At 44.1% G+C, this 14432-nt stretch overlaps 1 protein-coding gene across 2 annotated transcripts in view; it reads right to left on the reverse strand.

Moving 5' to 3' along the window:
- The window catches only part of LOC127628645 (neural cell adhesion molecule L1-like protein), a 77839-nt gene that overhangs the window by 25249 nt on the left and 38158 nt on the right, over window positions 1-14432 (reverse strand). For both annotated transcript variants that reach the window (XM_052105412.1, XM_052105411.1), the window contains exons 13-18: window positions 9513-9679; window positions 9267-9432; window positions 7193-7317; window positions 4378-4479; window positions 3858-4055; window positions 3463-3533 (exon numbers count right to left, since the gene is read on the reverse strand). In XM_052105412.1, the coding sequence (XP_051961372.1) occupies window positions 3463-3533; window positions 3858-4055; window positions 4378-4479; window positions 7193-7317; window positions 9267-9432; window positions 9513-9679 (829 nt within the window). The remainder of the gene's footprint in view (window positions 1-3462; window positions 3534-3857; window positions 4056-4377; window positions 4480-7192; window positions 7318-9266; window positions 9433-9512; window positions 9680-14432) is intronic.

A 14432-nucleotide genomic window follows, 5' to 3' on the forward strand; every position in this document is an offset into this window, starting at 1 on the left:
ATTTCTCAGCACCCAAACTTCTTCTGCCTCCCGACACGCTATTACCTCTCAATAGCTCTCAATTCCTAGAACAATTCCAGAGGCTCCTGGGGCATATGGCATCCTCGGCCGTGCCGCTCGGGTTGATGCATATGAGACTGCTTCAGCACTGGCTACAGACTCGAATCCCGAGATGGGCATGGGGCCATGGCAAATACCATGTGACAATCACCCCTTCTTGCCATCAGACTTTCAACCCTTGGACAGACCTCTGCTTTCTGCGGACCAGAGTCCCCTTGCAGCAGGTGCCAGACATGTCGTGGTGACCACTGACACCTCTTGACAGGGTTGGGGCACCGTGTGCAACAGGCACACTGCCGCTGGCCTCTGGACAGGACCCCGGCAGCATTGGCACATCAACTGCCTAGAGTTCCTGGCTGTATCTCTTGCCCTATGGAGGTTACTCCTACTAATCCGGGGCAAGTACGTCTTGATCCGTTCAGACAGCACTGCGACGGTAGCATAGATAAATCGGCAAGGCAGCGTGCGCACTCGTCATATGTCACAACTCGCCCACCATTTCCCCCACTGGAGTCAGCCGTGACTCAGTTCGCTGCGCGCCACTCACATCCCTGGCAACTGCAACACGACGGCGGATGCGCTATTGCGGCAGGTTTCGCCCAGCGGAGATTGGAGGCTCCACCCCCAGGTGGTCCAGCTGATATGGGACCAATTCGGCAAGGCACAGATAGATCTCTTTGCCTCCCAAGACAACTCCCACTGCCAGCTCTGGTACTCCCTGACAGGAGCTTCTCTCGGGACAGACGCGCTGGCACACAACTTGCCCCGGGAGCTGCACAAGTACACATTTCGCCCAGTGAGCCTTCTTGCACCGGTGCTGTGCAAGATCAAAGAGGACGAGGAACAGGTCATCCTGCTGGCCCCTTACTGGCCCACCCGGGCCTGGTTCTCAGATCTTAAGCTCCTCGCAACAGAACCTCCCTGGAAAATTCCCCTGAGGAAGAACCTTCTTTCTCAGGGACGGGGCACCCTCTGACACCCGCAACCAGACCTCTGGAACCTCCACGTCTCGCCCCTGGATGGGATGCGGAAGATCTAGTAGATCTACCACCTGCAGTTGTAGACACGATCAACCAAGTCAGAGCTCCCTCCACCAGGCAACTTTACGCCCTAAAGTGGCGCTTGTTCGTGAATTGGTGTTCTTCTCGAGCCGAAGACCCGCAGAGGTTCGCAGTTCGGTCAGTGCTTTCATTCCTGCAGGAGAGGCTGGATGGGAGGCTGTTCCCCTCCACCTTAAAGGTGTATGTAGCTGCTATCGCAGCCCACCACGACGCAGTAGATGGCAAGTCCCTAGGTAAGCATGACTTGATTATCAGGTTCCTGAAAGGCGCCCGGAGACTGAACCCTCCCCGGCCTTGCCTGTTCCCCTCCTGGGATCTCTCTGTGGTCCTCTCGGGCATTCAGAGACCTCCCTTTGAACCACTTGATTCAGATGAGCTCAAGGCCCTCTCCCTGAAGATGGCCCTCCTGATCGCGTTAGCCTCAATCAAGAGGGTCGGGGACCTGCATGCATTCTCTGTCAGTGACACCTGCTTGGAGTAAGGTCCTGCACATTCTTAAGTTATCCTGAGGCCACGAACGGGCTACGTACCTAAGGTTTCTCCGACCTCCTTCAGGGACCAGGTCATGAGCCTGCAATCAAGCTGCCCCGGGAGGAGGCAGACCCAGCCTTCTCGTTGCTGTGTCCAGTACCTGCTTTGCGTATCTATTTGGACCGCACGCAGAGCTCTAAATGTTCTGAGCAGCTCTTTTTCTGCTTCGGCGGACAATGGAAAGGGAATGCCGTCTCAGCTCACTGGGTCGTTGATGCTATTTCCTTAGCATATCACACCCAGGCCGTGCCCGCCTCCCTGCGGTTTCGAGCACACCCACCGAGAAGTGTGGCATCCTCGTGGGCACTGGCCCATGGCACATCCTTAGCAGACATCTGTAGAGTAGCGGGCTGGGCAACACCCAATACCTTTACCAGATTTTACAATCTCAGGGTTGAGTCAGTCTCGTCCCGTGTTTTGTCAGGTCCGAGCCGGTAGAACTCGGTAATTCGGCACAACTGACCGGGTGTTCCACTTGCACACAGCGCCCTTTACCAAGTTGATCCAGTGCACCTTCTATCCCAGGTTAGCCACTAAGCGTTGCTCCCTGGATGTTCTCCTCCCTAGCCTTATGGCTGGCGAATTCAGGGGAGCAAATTCAGCCCCCTCAATAGGCTGGACCTACCACCGTACCAGATCCCACATATGGTTTCATAACCCTCGTGGTGTATTTTCCACATGTTACCTCCCCCTAGACTGGGCATGATGTGGCCTCTGCAGGGTCTTGTCCCCCTGAAAGAATAGGACTGGGAAAGACCGCCTTCCCCGACGCGTTTCATAGCTTCATGTCCTATGTGAGAGACATAGTGAGAGAAAAGGGCTTGTTCCCATACTAGTCCTGCAGCGCCTGTTCCCCCCCTCAGGGGTGCGGAGAACTCTAGCACATAGTAGCCTGCTTGCACCTGTCTGGACAGTTCACGTAACATGGTCAGTGAGTGGCGTTTTTAGATGGGACCCCTTGTGTCACTTCATTTGACACAACGTCGAGTGAGTGACAGAAGGGGAACGTCATGGTTACTGTTGTAACCTCCGTTTCCCAAGGGAGGGAATGAGATGTTGTGTCCCTCCTACCACAGAACTAGGCCTACCACTGTAAACGGCCATACCTTATTTTCGGCTCGTCATTGCAAAATCCTGACTGGCTCTCGCTGCCCCGCTTCCCTTTATACAGTGTAGTGGTGTAGCATGACAAAATACTGCTTTGTTTTTGTCACACTGTATTGCACTCTAGGTAACATAAAAAATATGTTTTATGTGCAAACAATTGGTTTTATTCAAATAAAATAAGTCATTTTAACCTGACTAAATTTATTTGACCTATTAGGTTACACCAACAAAAGTAATTTTATATGGGTTAAATCAAAAAATAAAGTTGAACCATTTTCAGTGCATTAGTAGATAAAGTCGAGCAGTGATTTAATAATCTTACTTGCCAAAAGTGCCATTTTCCTCTTGTTTACTGTATTGGCAGTTTTTATTCATTTTAGTGAATCAGTTTGTTCATGTGAAAAACTGGTCCATCCAATGAGTCATTCATTAATTTGAGACCCTGCTGTATTATTGATTTATTATATGATGTGTACTAGTATATATTGGATTTAAAAATAAATTGCCCTCCTAAATAGCTCCAATATACAGTAGTTAGCTACAGAAGACACCTCATAGGATCTCAAAGAACAAGATTTACCATACCTCCCATGCCTCCTTGTGTGAAGTTATTTCCTCTATCCTTCCTTAAACCCCACACATATACTGTATATTTATTTATTTTAAATTATTTAATAAAATCTCTTCGCATTCATTTTAGTACCTCCCAGCTGATGTCCATTTGATGTGGCAGGTGACCCTCAATCTTAATGTTTTCTGGGTTCCTGTCTGGAGCTGTACAAATGTGAATATGAATTATTTAACATCTGTCTCAGTCAATAATACCACTGCAATCGAACACTGCCCATGTGTATCACACTTAATGACTACTATGCAGTCATTGATAGTCCAAGACAGTGCTCTGTAAAAAGAACATAAAAACGTATGCAGCTTTTATAGATATCTGTATAATTTTCTCTGTGTATTCCTCACAAAGACACTAAGGCATGCTCTTAAAATACATCCAAGATGAACAAAGGACAGTCTAGCCATCAGATGGCAACATGTTAAAAAAGCACATCTTTAAGGATCACAAGCAATGTAACACTTTGTCCCTACCACAAGGAGGTGTTTTATATCTTTCAGAGGACATGCTGGGATGACTTCTCCCCATAGCATTGACAGCGATGACTCTGAACTGGTAGTTAATGTGGCCGTATAGCATCAGGGGGGCTGAGTACTGACTACTGGAGACTTGTAGAAGCTCCTTCCACTTGCCCGGCTCCCAGTGGTTCTCTTCATACTGGATGATAAACTCTACACATAGAATCAGAGTGCAGCAGTCATTGAGTAAGCAGCATACATGCTCTCAATACACTGAGGTGGGGTCCCGATGGGAGCCCCCTTGAAATAGTGTAGAGCTGTGTTTGAGTATGAGCAATGTCCATGAAAACCACTTCAGAGATATCAGCTTAAAGCCAAAGCAACTTCAGAAGCATAGAAAATGTGAGCCATTATCCATAAAGGATATACTAAGTGAATCATTTTCCTATGATTCACTTAGTATAACCCAGAAAACAAAATCCTTTGTTCTGTACCCTTGTAATAAGTACAGCAGTTTTATAAAGGTGTGTTTTACCTGTTATAGGGCTGTTTTGATAATTGGAGGCCAACCAGTGGAGCATCACACTGCGGCCTTTCAGGTCAGAAAGCACCAGTTGTATCGGTGGATCAGGGACATCTGAATAACATTTCAGACACAATAATGTTATAGTGAAATATTTAGGTCAGATATAGAATCAATATTTATAGCGCAATCTTATCTGACAAAATTATTTTGAGACAGCAAATTCCTTCTTTTGAGTGACAATGTAATTTGGCAATTTTTTATTCGCCGTTTCATAACATCTCAAGAAAACAAATGAATCGCCATTGTGATCGGATCAGTCGATGCAAGCCCCTTTTGACCATTCTTCACAACAGATTTATTGTGCATTTTCTGGGTGCCTTTAGTCCTGCAACAGGGGACTTTTTTTTTTGCCTTAGCCCTAATTAAATCGATATATATATATATATATATACAGTGGGTACGGAAAGTATTCAAACCCCCTTAAATTTTTCACTCTTTGTTATATTGCAGCCATTTGCTAAAATCATTTAAGTTCATTTTTTTTCCTCATTATTGTACACACAGCACCCCATATTGACAGAAAAACACAGAATTGTTGACATTTTTGCACATTTATTAAAAAAGAAAAACTGAAATATCACATGGTCCTAAGTATTCAGACCCTTTGCTGTGACACTCATATATTTAACTCAGGTGCTGTCCATTTCTTCTGATCATCCTTGAGATGGTTCTACACCTTCAATTGAGTCCAGCTGTGTTTGATTATACTGATTGGACTTGATTAGGAAAGCCACACACCTGTCTATATAAGACCTTACAGCTCACAGTGCATGTCAGAGCAAATGAGAATCATGAGGTCAAAGGAACTGCCTGAAGAGCTCAGAGACAGAATTGTGGCAAGGCACAGATCTGGCCAAGGTTACAAAAAATTTCTGCTGCCCTTAAGGTTCATAAGAGCACAGTGGCCTCCATAATCCTTAAATGGAAGACGTTTGGAATGACCAGAACCCTTCCTAGAGCTGGCCGTCCGGCCAAACTGAGCTATCGGGGAGAAGAGCCTTGGTGAGAGAGGTAAAGAAGAACCCAAAGATCACTGTGGCTGAGCTCCAGAGATGCAGTCGGGAGATGGGAGAAAGTTGTAGAAAGTCAACCATCACTGCAGCCATCCACCAGTCGGGGCTTTATGGCAGAGTGGCCCGACGGAAGCCTCTCCTCAGTGCAAGACACATGAAAGCCCGCATAGAGTTTGCTAAAAACACCGAAGGACTCCAAGATGGTGATAAATAAGATTCTTTGGTCTGATGAGACCAAGATAGAACTTTTGGCCTTAATTCTAAGCGGTATGTGTGGAGAAAACCAGGCACTGCTCATCACCTGTCCAATACAGTCTCAACAGTGAAGCATGGTGGTGGCAGCATCATGCTGTGGGGGTGTTTTTCAGCTGCAGGGACAGGACCGAATGGTTGCAATCGAGGGAAAGATGAATGCGCCAAGTACAGGGATATCTTGGACGAAAACCTTCTCCAGAGTGCTCTGGACCTCAGACTGGGCCGAAGGTTCACCTTCCAACAAGACAATGACCCTAAGCACACCGCTAAAATAACGAAGGGGTGGCTTCACAACAACTCCGTGACTGTTCTTGAATGGCCCAGCCAGAGCCCTGACTTAAACCCAATTGAGCATCTCTGGAGAGACCTGAAAATGGCTGTCCACCAACGTTTACCATCCAACCTGACAGAACTGGAGAGGATCTGCAAGGAGGAATGGCAGAGGATACCCAAATCCAGATGTGAAAAACTTGTTGCATCTTTCCCAAAAAGACTCATAGCTGTATTAGATCAAAAGGGTGCTTCTACTAAATACTGAACAAAGGGTCTGAATACTTAGGACCATGTGATATTTCAGTTTTTCTTTTTAATAAATGTGCAAAAATGTCAACAATTCTGTGTTTTTCTGTCAATATGGGGTGCTGTGTGTACAATAATGAGGAAAAAAAATGAACTTAAATGATTTTAGCAAATGGCTGCAATATAACAAAGAGTGAAAAATGTAAGGGGGTCTGAATACTTTCCGTACCCACTGTATATATATATATATTACAAAATAACTCATCAAAATTACTAAAATAATTTATAATAGAATAGTTAAGGAACCAGAATTGTTAAAAATGAAGTGTGTATTTTCAGCACCACTAGAGTCACAAAACGGAATTGCAAAAATGATAGCTGCTTTAAAATATAAATTTCAGAAAACTCTCCTCATCTTCCATTGAACAAACTGATAGTTCCGCCCCAAACTTATGCTATTTGTTGAGCCAACATTGCTGTGTAATGCTGGACATTGTGTTGCTCAAACAAACATAGCAATGCTTTGCACTACAGAGCCATAGTTTTACACTTTTAGGTGAAAAAAAGAAACACTACAAATGACTAATATTGCTTATATTTGTCTCTGCATATTAATCTGGGATACGAAAAATTATTTTAACATCGGTAATAGTTTAATCGGAATAGGAACCAGAAAAATCGAATCCGTTATGATTCCCAGTCCTAATTAGGACTCTTGTGATTCATGTAGATAAGGCCAAAAAATTATTCATGTAGATTAGGCCAAGGAATGAAAGTGATTTTAAAGATTTAAACAACACTTCACTTGATCATTCACCATCCTTTCATAATCAAGAGCTATCTTAATAGCTCAAGTGTTGTTAAGTTTATTCAAGTTAATTACAAATATAAGCATAAGTACATTGCAAACAAGCCTAGTGTTGTTATTTATTCCAGTCTCAAAAGGTCCCCCAATCAGATATCAGAGTGTGTCCTACCTAACACAGTTACATATGCGGAGGCCATATTTTGGTCCAGTGAGGTTCGAACAATGCAGGTGTAATTTCCTTCATCACTGTGGCTCACATTGAATATCTGGAGATTTCCATCATCTATGTTATATCTGCAAATAAACCAAACAGATTAATAGTGTTAATAATGCTTAAAATATTATTAGTTAATTATTAATTAAATTAAAATTCATTAATTCAAAATAATCCCTTAAATTTCTCTCTGGGAAAAGCAATTAGCTTTGTAGGCATACATGCAATCTGCCTCAGTTTGTTCTAAATGAGATATCGGACTCAATCTGACAGAATTACTTTCCTATATGCAGTATAGTATTCTTAGTAGGGTCTTTACGTAAGTGGCAGTATGGTATGGATGCAAAGAATTTGTCTTGAAGCAAGGAGCTAGTAGTCACAATATTATAACATGGAACAGTATTACAGGATTCTAACCATAGAGAAAAGAGGTAACAAATACTGCTCATTAGATGGAGTACCTTTCCATTTTCAAGAGCAACATTTTCCCAACAAGAGCTTACTATTTGTGATAAAAGCTCATAATTTTTACACAATATTTAACTGTAAAGCACTTCATCAATGAATCCGGCACTGAAAAACTATAAATTAAATGTCTACACTTAAAAAAAGTAATAACGTGCTAATCCTTCCTGTTTTGATGCTACAACCCTTTCTAAAAAGAGGATTATTTAAATAGAGAATGCACTACAAAAGGCATCAACCAGTTCAAAGTTTTCTTACTTTACTATTCAGGAAAATACACACCAGTGATCCTCAACTGTCTGTTATGAAAGGGTCAAGGTCAGCAGGAAAAAAACAATGGTGGATACATTTTAAAATGCATCTTACTGGGGGGTCTGGGTTGCTCAACTAATTGTGCTGACTACCACCACTGGAGTCACAAGTTGGAATCCAGGGTGTGCTGAGTGACTCCACCCAGGTCTCCTAAGCAACCAATTTGGCCCAGTTTCCACGGAGAGTAGAGTCACATGGGGTAAGCTCAACATGGTCGCGATTATGTGGTTCTCGCTCTCATTGGGGCATGTGGTAATTTGTGTGTGAATCACAGAGAGAGCATGTGGTGTGCCTCCACATGCTGTGAGTCTCCGTGGTGTCATGCACAGCTTGCATTTATAGAAATCAGCTGTAATGTCTATAACATCTCAAAAACATGAATAAGGAACACTACTGGACACAAAATAAACTATTTGATGAAAAAAATATATAGCTTTCTATAGCTTGGTATTACTTAAAATTTCACAACTTAGTCCTGCTGTCCACATATGTGGACATACATTTTTAGGAAAATTATTTGCTCTAGAAATTAATTAATAATTTTTTTTATTTGCTTGTTTATTAGGTGCTACTTACAAATCAAAAAGGGAAATGGAAAATGCACACAGCAGTCATGCAGGTGTCGAAATCAGACTGATCTTAATGTGAATTCAGCAACAGTACTCTATGTTGAAAGTTCTGCTGCAAAATTGGTCTGTGCTTACTGAAATTTGAACCACTGCTCCCAGTTGAGGAAGCTTGGATGTGTTGTTGAACGTATGTGCACATGTGAGCTGACTAGTTTCCTGGTGAAATGTCCATAGAGTGGCACAAAAGCAAGTTGTAAAGGGAGTTGTTTTTAGTTGTAAATTATTTAAAACTGTCAACAGCAATACTGTCCATTTTAACCCTACCCCCTATTACAAACCCCAACCCTATACCTAACTGTCAGTGGAGTACAAATTTTATTTAGAGTGAAAATGCAACCTCCGAAATGTGCTCATCATTGTTTTTTGAACGCAATTACTTCCTGGTTCCCACAAGACCAAAACCTGCATCTTGAAGGTTGCTCGCACAACATACTATCAGTAGTGCTAGAGGGAAAGGTGATTACATTTAAACTGATGCAATATAAATGTGGGTCACGGATTGGGCTTCATAGGCATCTACAATGGTATCGTCAACAACCACGTTAGCCTGTATACTCCACAACCACAGCACTGGAAGTGACGTCACCTTCAGAGACGATGGACAGCAGAAGAAGGCCACATACCCTGAGTCTTCTGTGTAGTTAGAGAGGATATCTATCCCATCCTTCAGCCACAGGATCTCCAGCTCTCTTCTGAGGGTTGGGTCGCACTCAACCAGGCATTCCAGTTCTGTCATAGATCCTCTTCTGACCTTTATGTCTTGAGGAGGTTTCACAATTCTAGTTGAATCTATCAACAAAAGACCTTTATTTTAAATTATGACCACCAGTTTGCAGAGGAAGGCTTCTTGATTAAAGAATATACTTAACCTTTAATGAAAAGTTCAGTGGTGATGCTTGCGGTGCCCTCTGAGTTGTTTGCTAAACATTTGTACTGGCCCTTGTCTTCCATCTCAACTCTATGAATCTGCAGGGAGCCGTTCTTTAGAAGAGAAAATCCCTCCCCATCTACTGAGCCCTCTGGGTCTTCTCTTCTCCTGCAAAACAAACATTGAGCCCTTTACAGTTCTTCTGAAATAGAGGCCCTTGGGAAATGACTACAGATGCTCTGTTGATAAGAACGAATCCAGCATAGCTGAGTTATTAATGTTTTTTTACATGACTTTCAAAATGGACAGTTTGTGAAGAAAACTTTTCAATGAAGAAAAGAGTAAAAATATCAGTGCAAAAAGAGGATCCCCCAGAGAGAACAGACATTTTTAAAAGGGATATAGATCTTTCAGTGTCTTTTCTCAATGCATTTTCCCTCTTCCTTTGCTTTATGACCTTACAGGGCCTACAGTGCTGTTATCAGGTTGTTCAGGCTTGGCTACTAGCATTTACCCATAAACTGAGGACCAACTGCTTGAATAGGCAGCTATATAAGGAGCAAATACATATATGAACAGGGATGTGGCAATCTTAAAATTGAAGTTAGAAAGGCAATTGCACCCCAAACTTTGTAGGAGATAATCAGTGTTTCTCAAGCCTAAGCTTTAAAGGAATAGTTACCCAAATATAACAATTTTGTCTTTGTTTATGCACACTCCCATGTCATTATTTTCCCTATGGAACACAAAAGGAGAATTATTTTAGTTTGGACATTTTATAGTGACCTCAGCTGTCAAATTCAAAAAAGAAAACAATAAAAGTAGACTGCAAAAAGTGGTTACCTGCTGTTATGAATACCCTGTCTTGTTTCACTGTTGCCCTTTTGTTTACCATTGTTGTCACTTTTGCACTTCTTAGTTTTCACTTTAGTCCCTTATGTAACTCCATAGTCCTTGTTAGCGTTCGTGTTCACTGTTCATTGTTTACACCTGCCCTTGTTAATTTGCCTTTGGTTTCTGTTAATCACCTTGTTATCTTGTTTGAGTTCTGTTCTTTCTTTGGCCACCTATCCCATGTTTGTGTATTTATACCCCGTGTCTTTGTTCAGTCTTTGTCGATCGTCGTTTTGATGTTAACCTGGTGAATCTTTCCTTCCCGAGTTCCCTATTTGTGTCTACCTTGGTCAGCTCATTCAGTTTATGTTTCATTTCCCCACCGTGCGTTTTTCCTTTGTGTTTTCCTGTTTGCTTCACTTAATAAAGCTCAACTGCGTTTGGATCCGCATCTCCTTGTCTGCCTCATTACTCAAGCGTAACACCTGCATTTGTCACCTTAGGGAGTTATTTCTACCTTATTTACAGGAATATTCCAGGTTCAATACAAGTTAAACTCACTCGACAGCATTTGTGTCATTATATTGATTTCCACAAAAAATATTATGTAAGCGATGCCATGTCAGGGGACGTTGCCTCGTGAGGGAAAATCTGAAGAACTTACCTTACTCCGCGCATCCGTTTGGGGTGCGGCGAACAAAAGAGAAAAGGAAACAAAGGATTTACCTCCCGGCCCTCCAGTGGGGGATGGAGTGGTCTGGTTACCAGCTCTGTACCGGATGTCTCGCTCCCTGGGTCATCCGTCTCAGGGGCGCTTAGGAGCCTTCCGCGTCCTCATGCCAGCCCATGAGACGGGAGGCATCAGCTTCCTGCGGGGGGCTCTACTCTGGGGCCATGAACTGGGCTCGGGTTGAGGCGGAGCTGGCTGAGCTTTCGCCGCCGCAGGGGGACGCCCTCGGCAAGCAGATGGGGTGTTGGATCTTTTGCAGCGCTGGCACAATATGTGCTGGATGGCCTAAGTCTGCTCCTTCACCGGTGAGAACTGCTGGGCGAAGTCTCAACGGTGTCACCGGAAAGTCAGATCTGGGAGTTGCTGAGTTGAGAAAGCAGGCTTTGTCGGCGTTCTTCATCTCCACCAGATTCAGACACAGGTGGCGCTCCTGAACCACCACGGTGGACATCGCCTGCCCGAGTGTTCACACTGTCACCGAGCGCAGCTCCAGCAGCACGTCTGGATCAGGACTACCCACATGCAGTTCTTTGAGTGCCTTGGCCTGGTGTACCAGCAGGATGGCCATGGCATGCAGGGCAGAGGTGGCCTGTCCAGCAGCACTGTAGGTTTTGGTCACTAGCGACGACGTAGCCCTATAGGCTCTGGGGGGGGAGCGTCGGTCGATCCCGCCTGGTGCCGCCGTTTTGCGGGCACAGGTGCATCGCAACCACCTTGTCCACCTGAGGGACCTCCATGTACCCGTAGACCTCCCCGCCGACGAGGTTACTGAGAGCTGAAGAGACGTCATGCTGGTCGTGAGGTGGGCTGGTCTCATTTCGGAACCGGACAGGAGCAAACATGCGTGCTGGGGAATGGGAGATCCGTGGGGAATTACCCGGCTAGACCGAGCCAATTGAACTCCCCAAATCACCTCCAGTGCCAGCCAGGCAAGCCTCATACCCGTGGGTAGAAGGCGCAGCACGGGGGGTGGGGTGGCTAGAGTGGCTTTCACCCAGAAGAAGGAAAGCTGCAACTGCAACGTTTCCATGGTCATATTCTCGCAATTAGAACATAAACTATCCTCAAACGCTGCCTCAGAAGTGGAGAGATAAGGACCGCATCCAGGAATCATTTTTATAAAGATGTTCAACATCAGTGTGTATGCTCTAATAGAGAAAATATACTTTTTAGCAGGAATATATACACTTTTACCGCTGTCGAATCGCCCAGGGGCAACATCTGCACTCGTCGTGCAGAAGGAGAGAAAGCTACTGGAAATGCGCCGTATATCCAACAGCATACGCTTCTTAAGAGGTGGATGGAACAACAGTAGTATTCAGCTCATTGATAGTACAACCGCTCAGCTCCGAAGAAAAATTCTGAATGGAGAGGGCATTCCAGCTCCTTTTATGTCCGGGGTAGTGGCATGCAAATTCCACACACCAATTCTCATTGGCCTTTTCTCAAAGAATGGAAGGTGTTCAGGGCTTTCAAGATCAACACCTAGTATCACTACATCGATACAACGTCGAGTGAGTGACAGAAGGGGAACAGAAACAGACATTTTGCTTATAATCAACGAGAGTTTGGAAACTCTGTAGTCGCACCGGTGTGACCTCTAAAAAAACGTAAGTCTCACCGGCGGGAAAAATTATTGCAAGATGCGACCATTTATTCGCAGTCTGGAGACCTATATTTCTAAAGACGTTATCTGTTATTAGGTTAAAAGACTTTCCGCTACTTCTCTGTTGTGTACAGTATGTGTACATACTTGCAAACAGCCTTTGATGGGCTGCTATGCGATGATGTCACTGTGAATACATGCGTGTAAATGGTGGGGTTCCTTTCGCTTCATACAGGGGTTCCATTTAACTGCACTCAGTTTAAGTGTGCAACTGACTGGTGCTGGCAAGTGTTACCTTGTGTCATGGATAATAATGAACCATGTGAAATGTCAAGATAATAGCGGCACTCATAATTCAGCAGCAGAGTTTATTTAATATCTGATGTGGATTTTTCACCCTGTCCACGCTTCCTCCTTTCCACATTGAGAACCTGATTTGCCACATTGGTGCCAAAACCCGAGACTAAAAGAAGATGCGCCGTCAAGGAGTCCTCGCCGCCAACTGAGGATTGTGACGTCGATGGAGTGCTTGATCCGGTGGCGCTGGAGCAGTGCATCAACCGAAAACTGAAACATATGGCTGAGGGGTCCAGTGCCATCTCCCGGTGTCGGTACAGAAGCAGATCAGCAGGCTGAGGACTGTTTGGCGGCGTGTTCCAGGGCCGGCAAATTTATTTCTCGTTCTTTCTCCCTCTCGCTCTTTTCTCTCTCTCTTCTCTCTCCCTCCCCTTCTCACTCTATCTTGTTCTCTCTCTCTCCTCTCCTCCCCCTCATCCTGTTCCTATTCCCAGGAAGCAAGGAAAAACATCCGGCAGCAGGACAGGCTGAAAGGGCAATTTTTCCCCTCCAGAAATGGGGGTCAAGTGAGTCTGGTGATGGGGGTATGTGGAGAGTGGGGGCGTGGCCAACCGATGTGGGATGGCTGGGGGAGAATGATCGCAATCAGCCGGGAGAGGGATAAGGTGGAGGCGGAGCTACATTTCGAGAGTGAGAGATGCACGAAGCATGTGTGTGTGTGTGTATGTGTGTGTGTGTGTCTTTATGTGTATATATATATAGCGGGCTAAAAAGCAGTGCGTGTTTTTGTTTTGTTATACACTGAAAAATGTTTATTAAACGTCTGATGTGGATTGTTTACCTGGTCCCCGCTTTCTCTTTTCCACATTGAGAAACTGATTTGCCACAGGGATACACTGAAGTTATTTGATAGCAATTTTGACCAACAATTTCGGAAATTGTTTTTTATCATTCAAGTAAATTGGAGCTTTACTTGTATAGTATGCCGATTGAATCAGTAGAAAATAGCTGACCAGGGGTGTTACTAATATGGCCGCAGAGTCGACCGATTAGCCTTGAAAGAGATTTGCTCATGCTTTTTTCTGAAGCCATGTGATAGATTTGTGTGAGGAATTTAACACAAATTTAGGTTGCTATTCATTGAAAATGTTCTCCCCTGCTGCAGATCTAAAATCTCATTCTCCATTCTGCATACTAGAACCACACTGTAAACAATACCGTTTTGCCATCAGTTACATCAAACCTGGTGTGACACATCAACAAGCCATTTTTTCATCTACAAGATGATTATCATTGAATAACAACTTACAGTACGCTTCACACACAAAGCTATTATATGGCTTCAGAAGACTTGGAACAAAGCACGTGAGTCATATACTGTATATTATATATTATACAATGCTGCCTTTATATAGGTTGATGGTCATGGAGGCAATGAACTGTCATTTTAAGGT

The sequence above is a fragment of the Xyrauchen texanus genome, chromosome 35 (assembly GCF_025860055.1).
Source record: "Xyrauchen texanus isolate HMW12.3.18 chromosome 35, RBS_HiC_50CHRs, whole genome shotgun sequence".
NCBI classification, from domain to species: Eukaryota; Metazoa; Chordata; class Actinopteri; order Cypriniformes; family Catostomidae; genus Xyrauchen; species Xyrauchen texanus.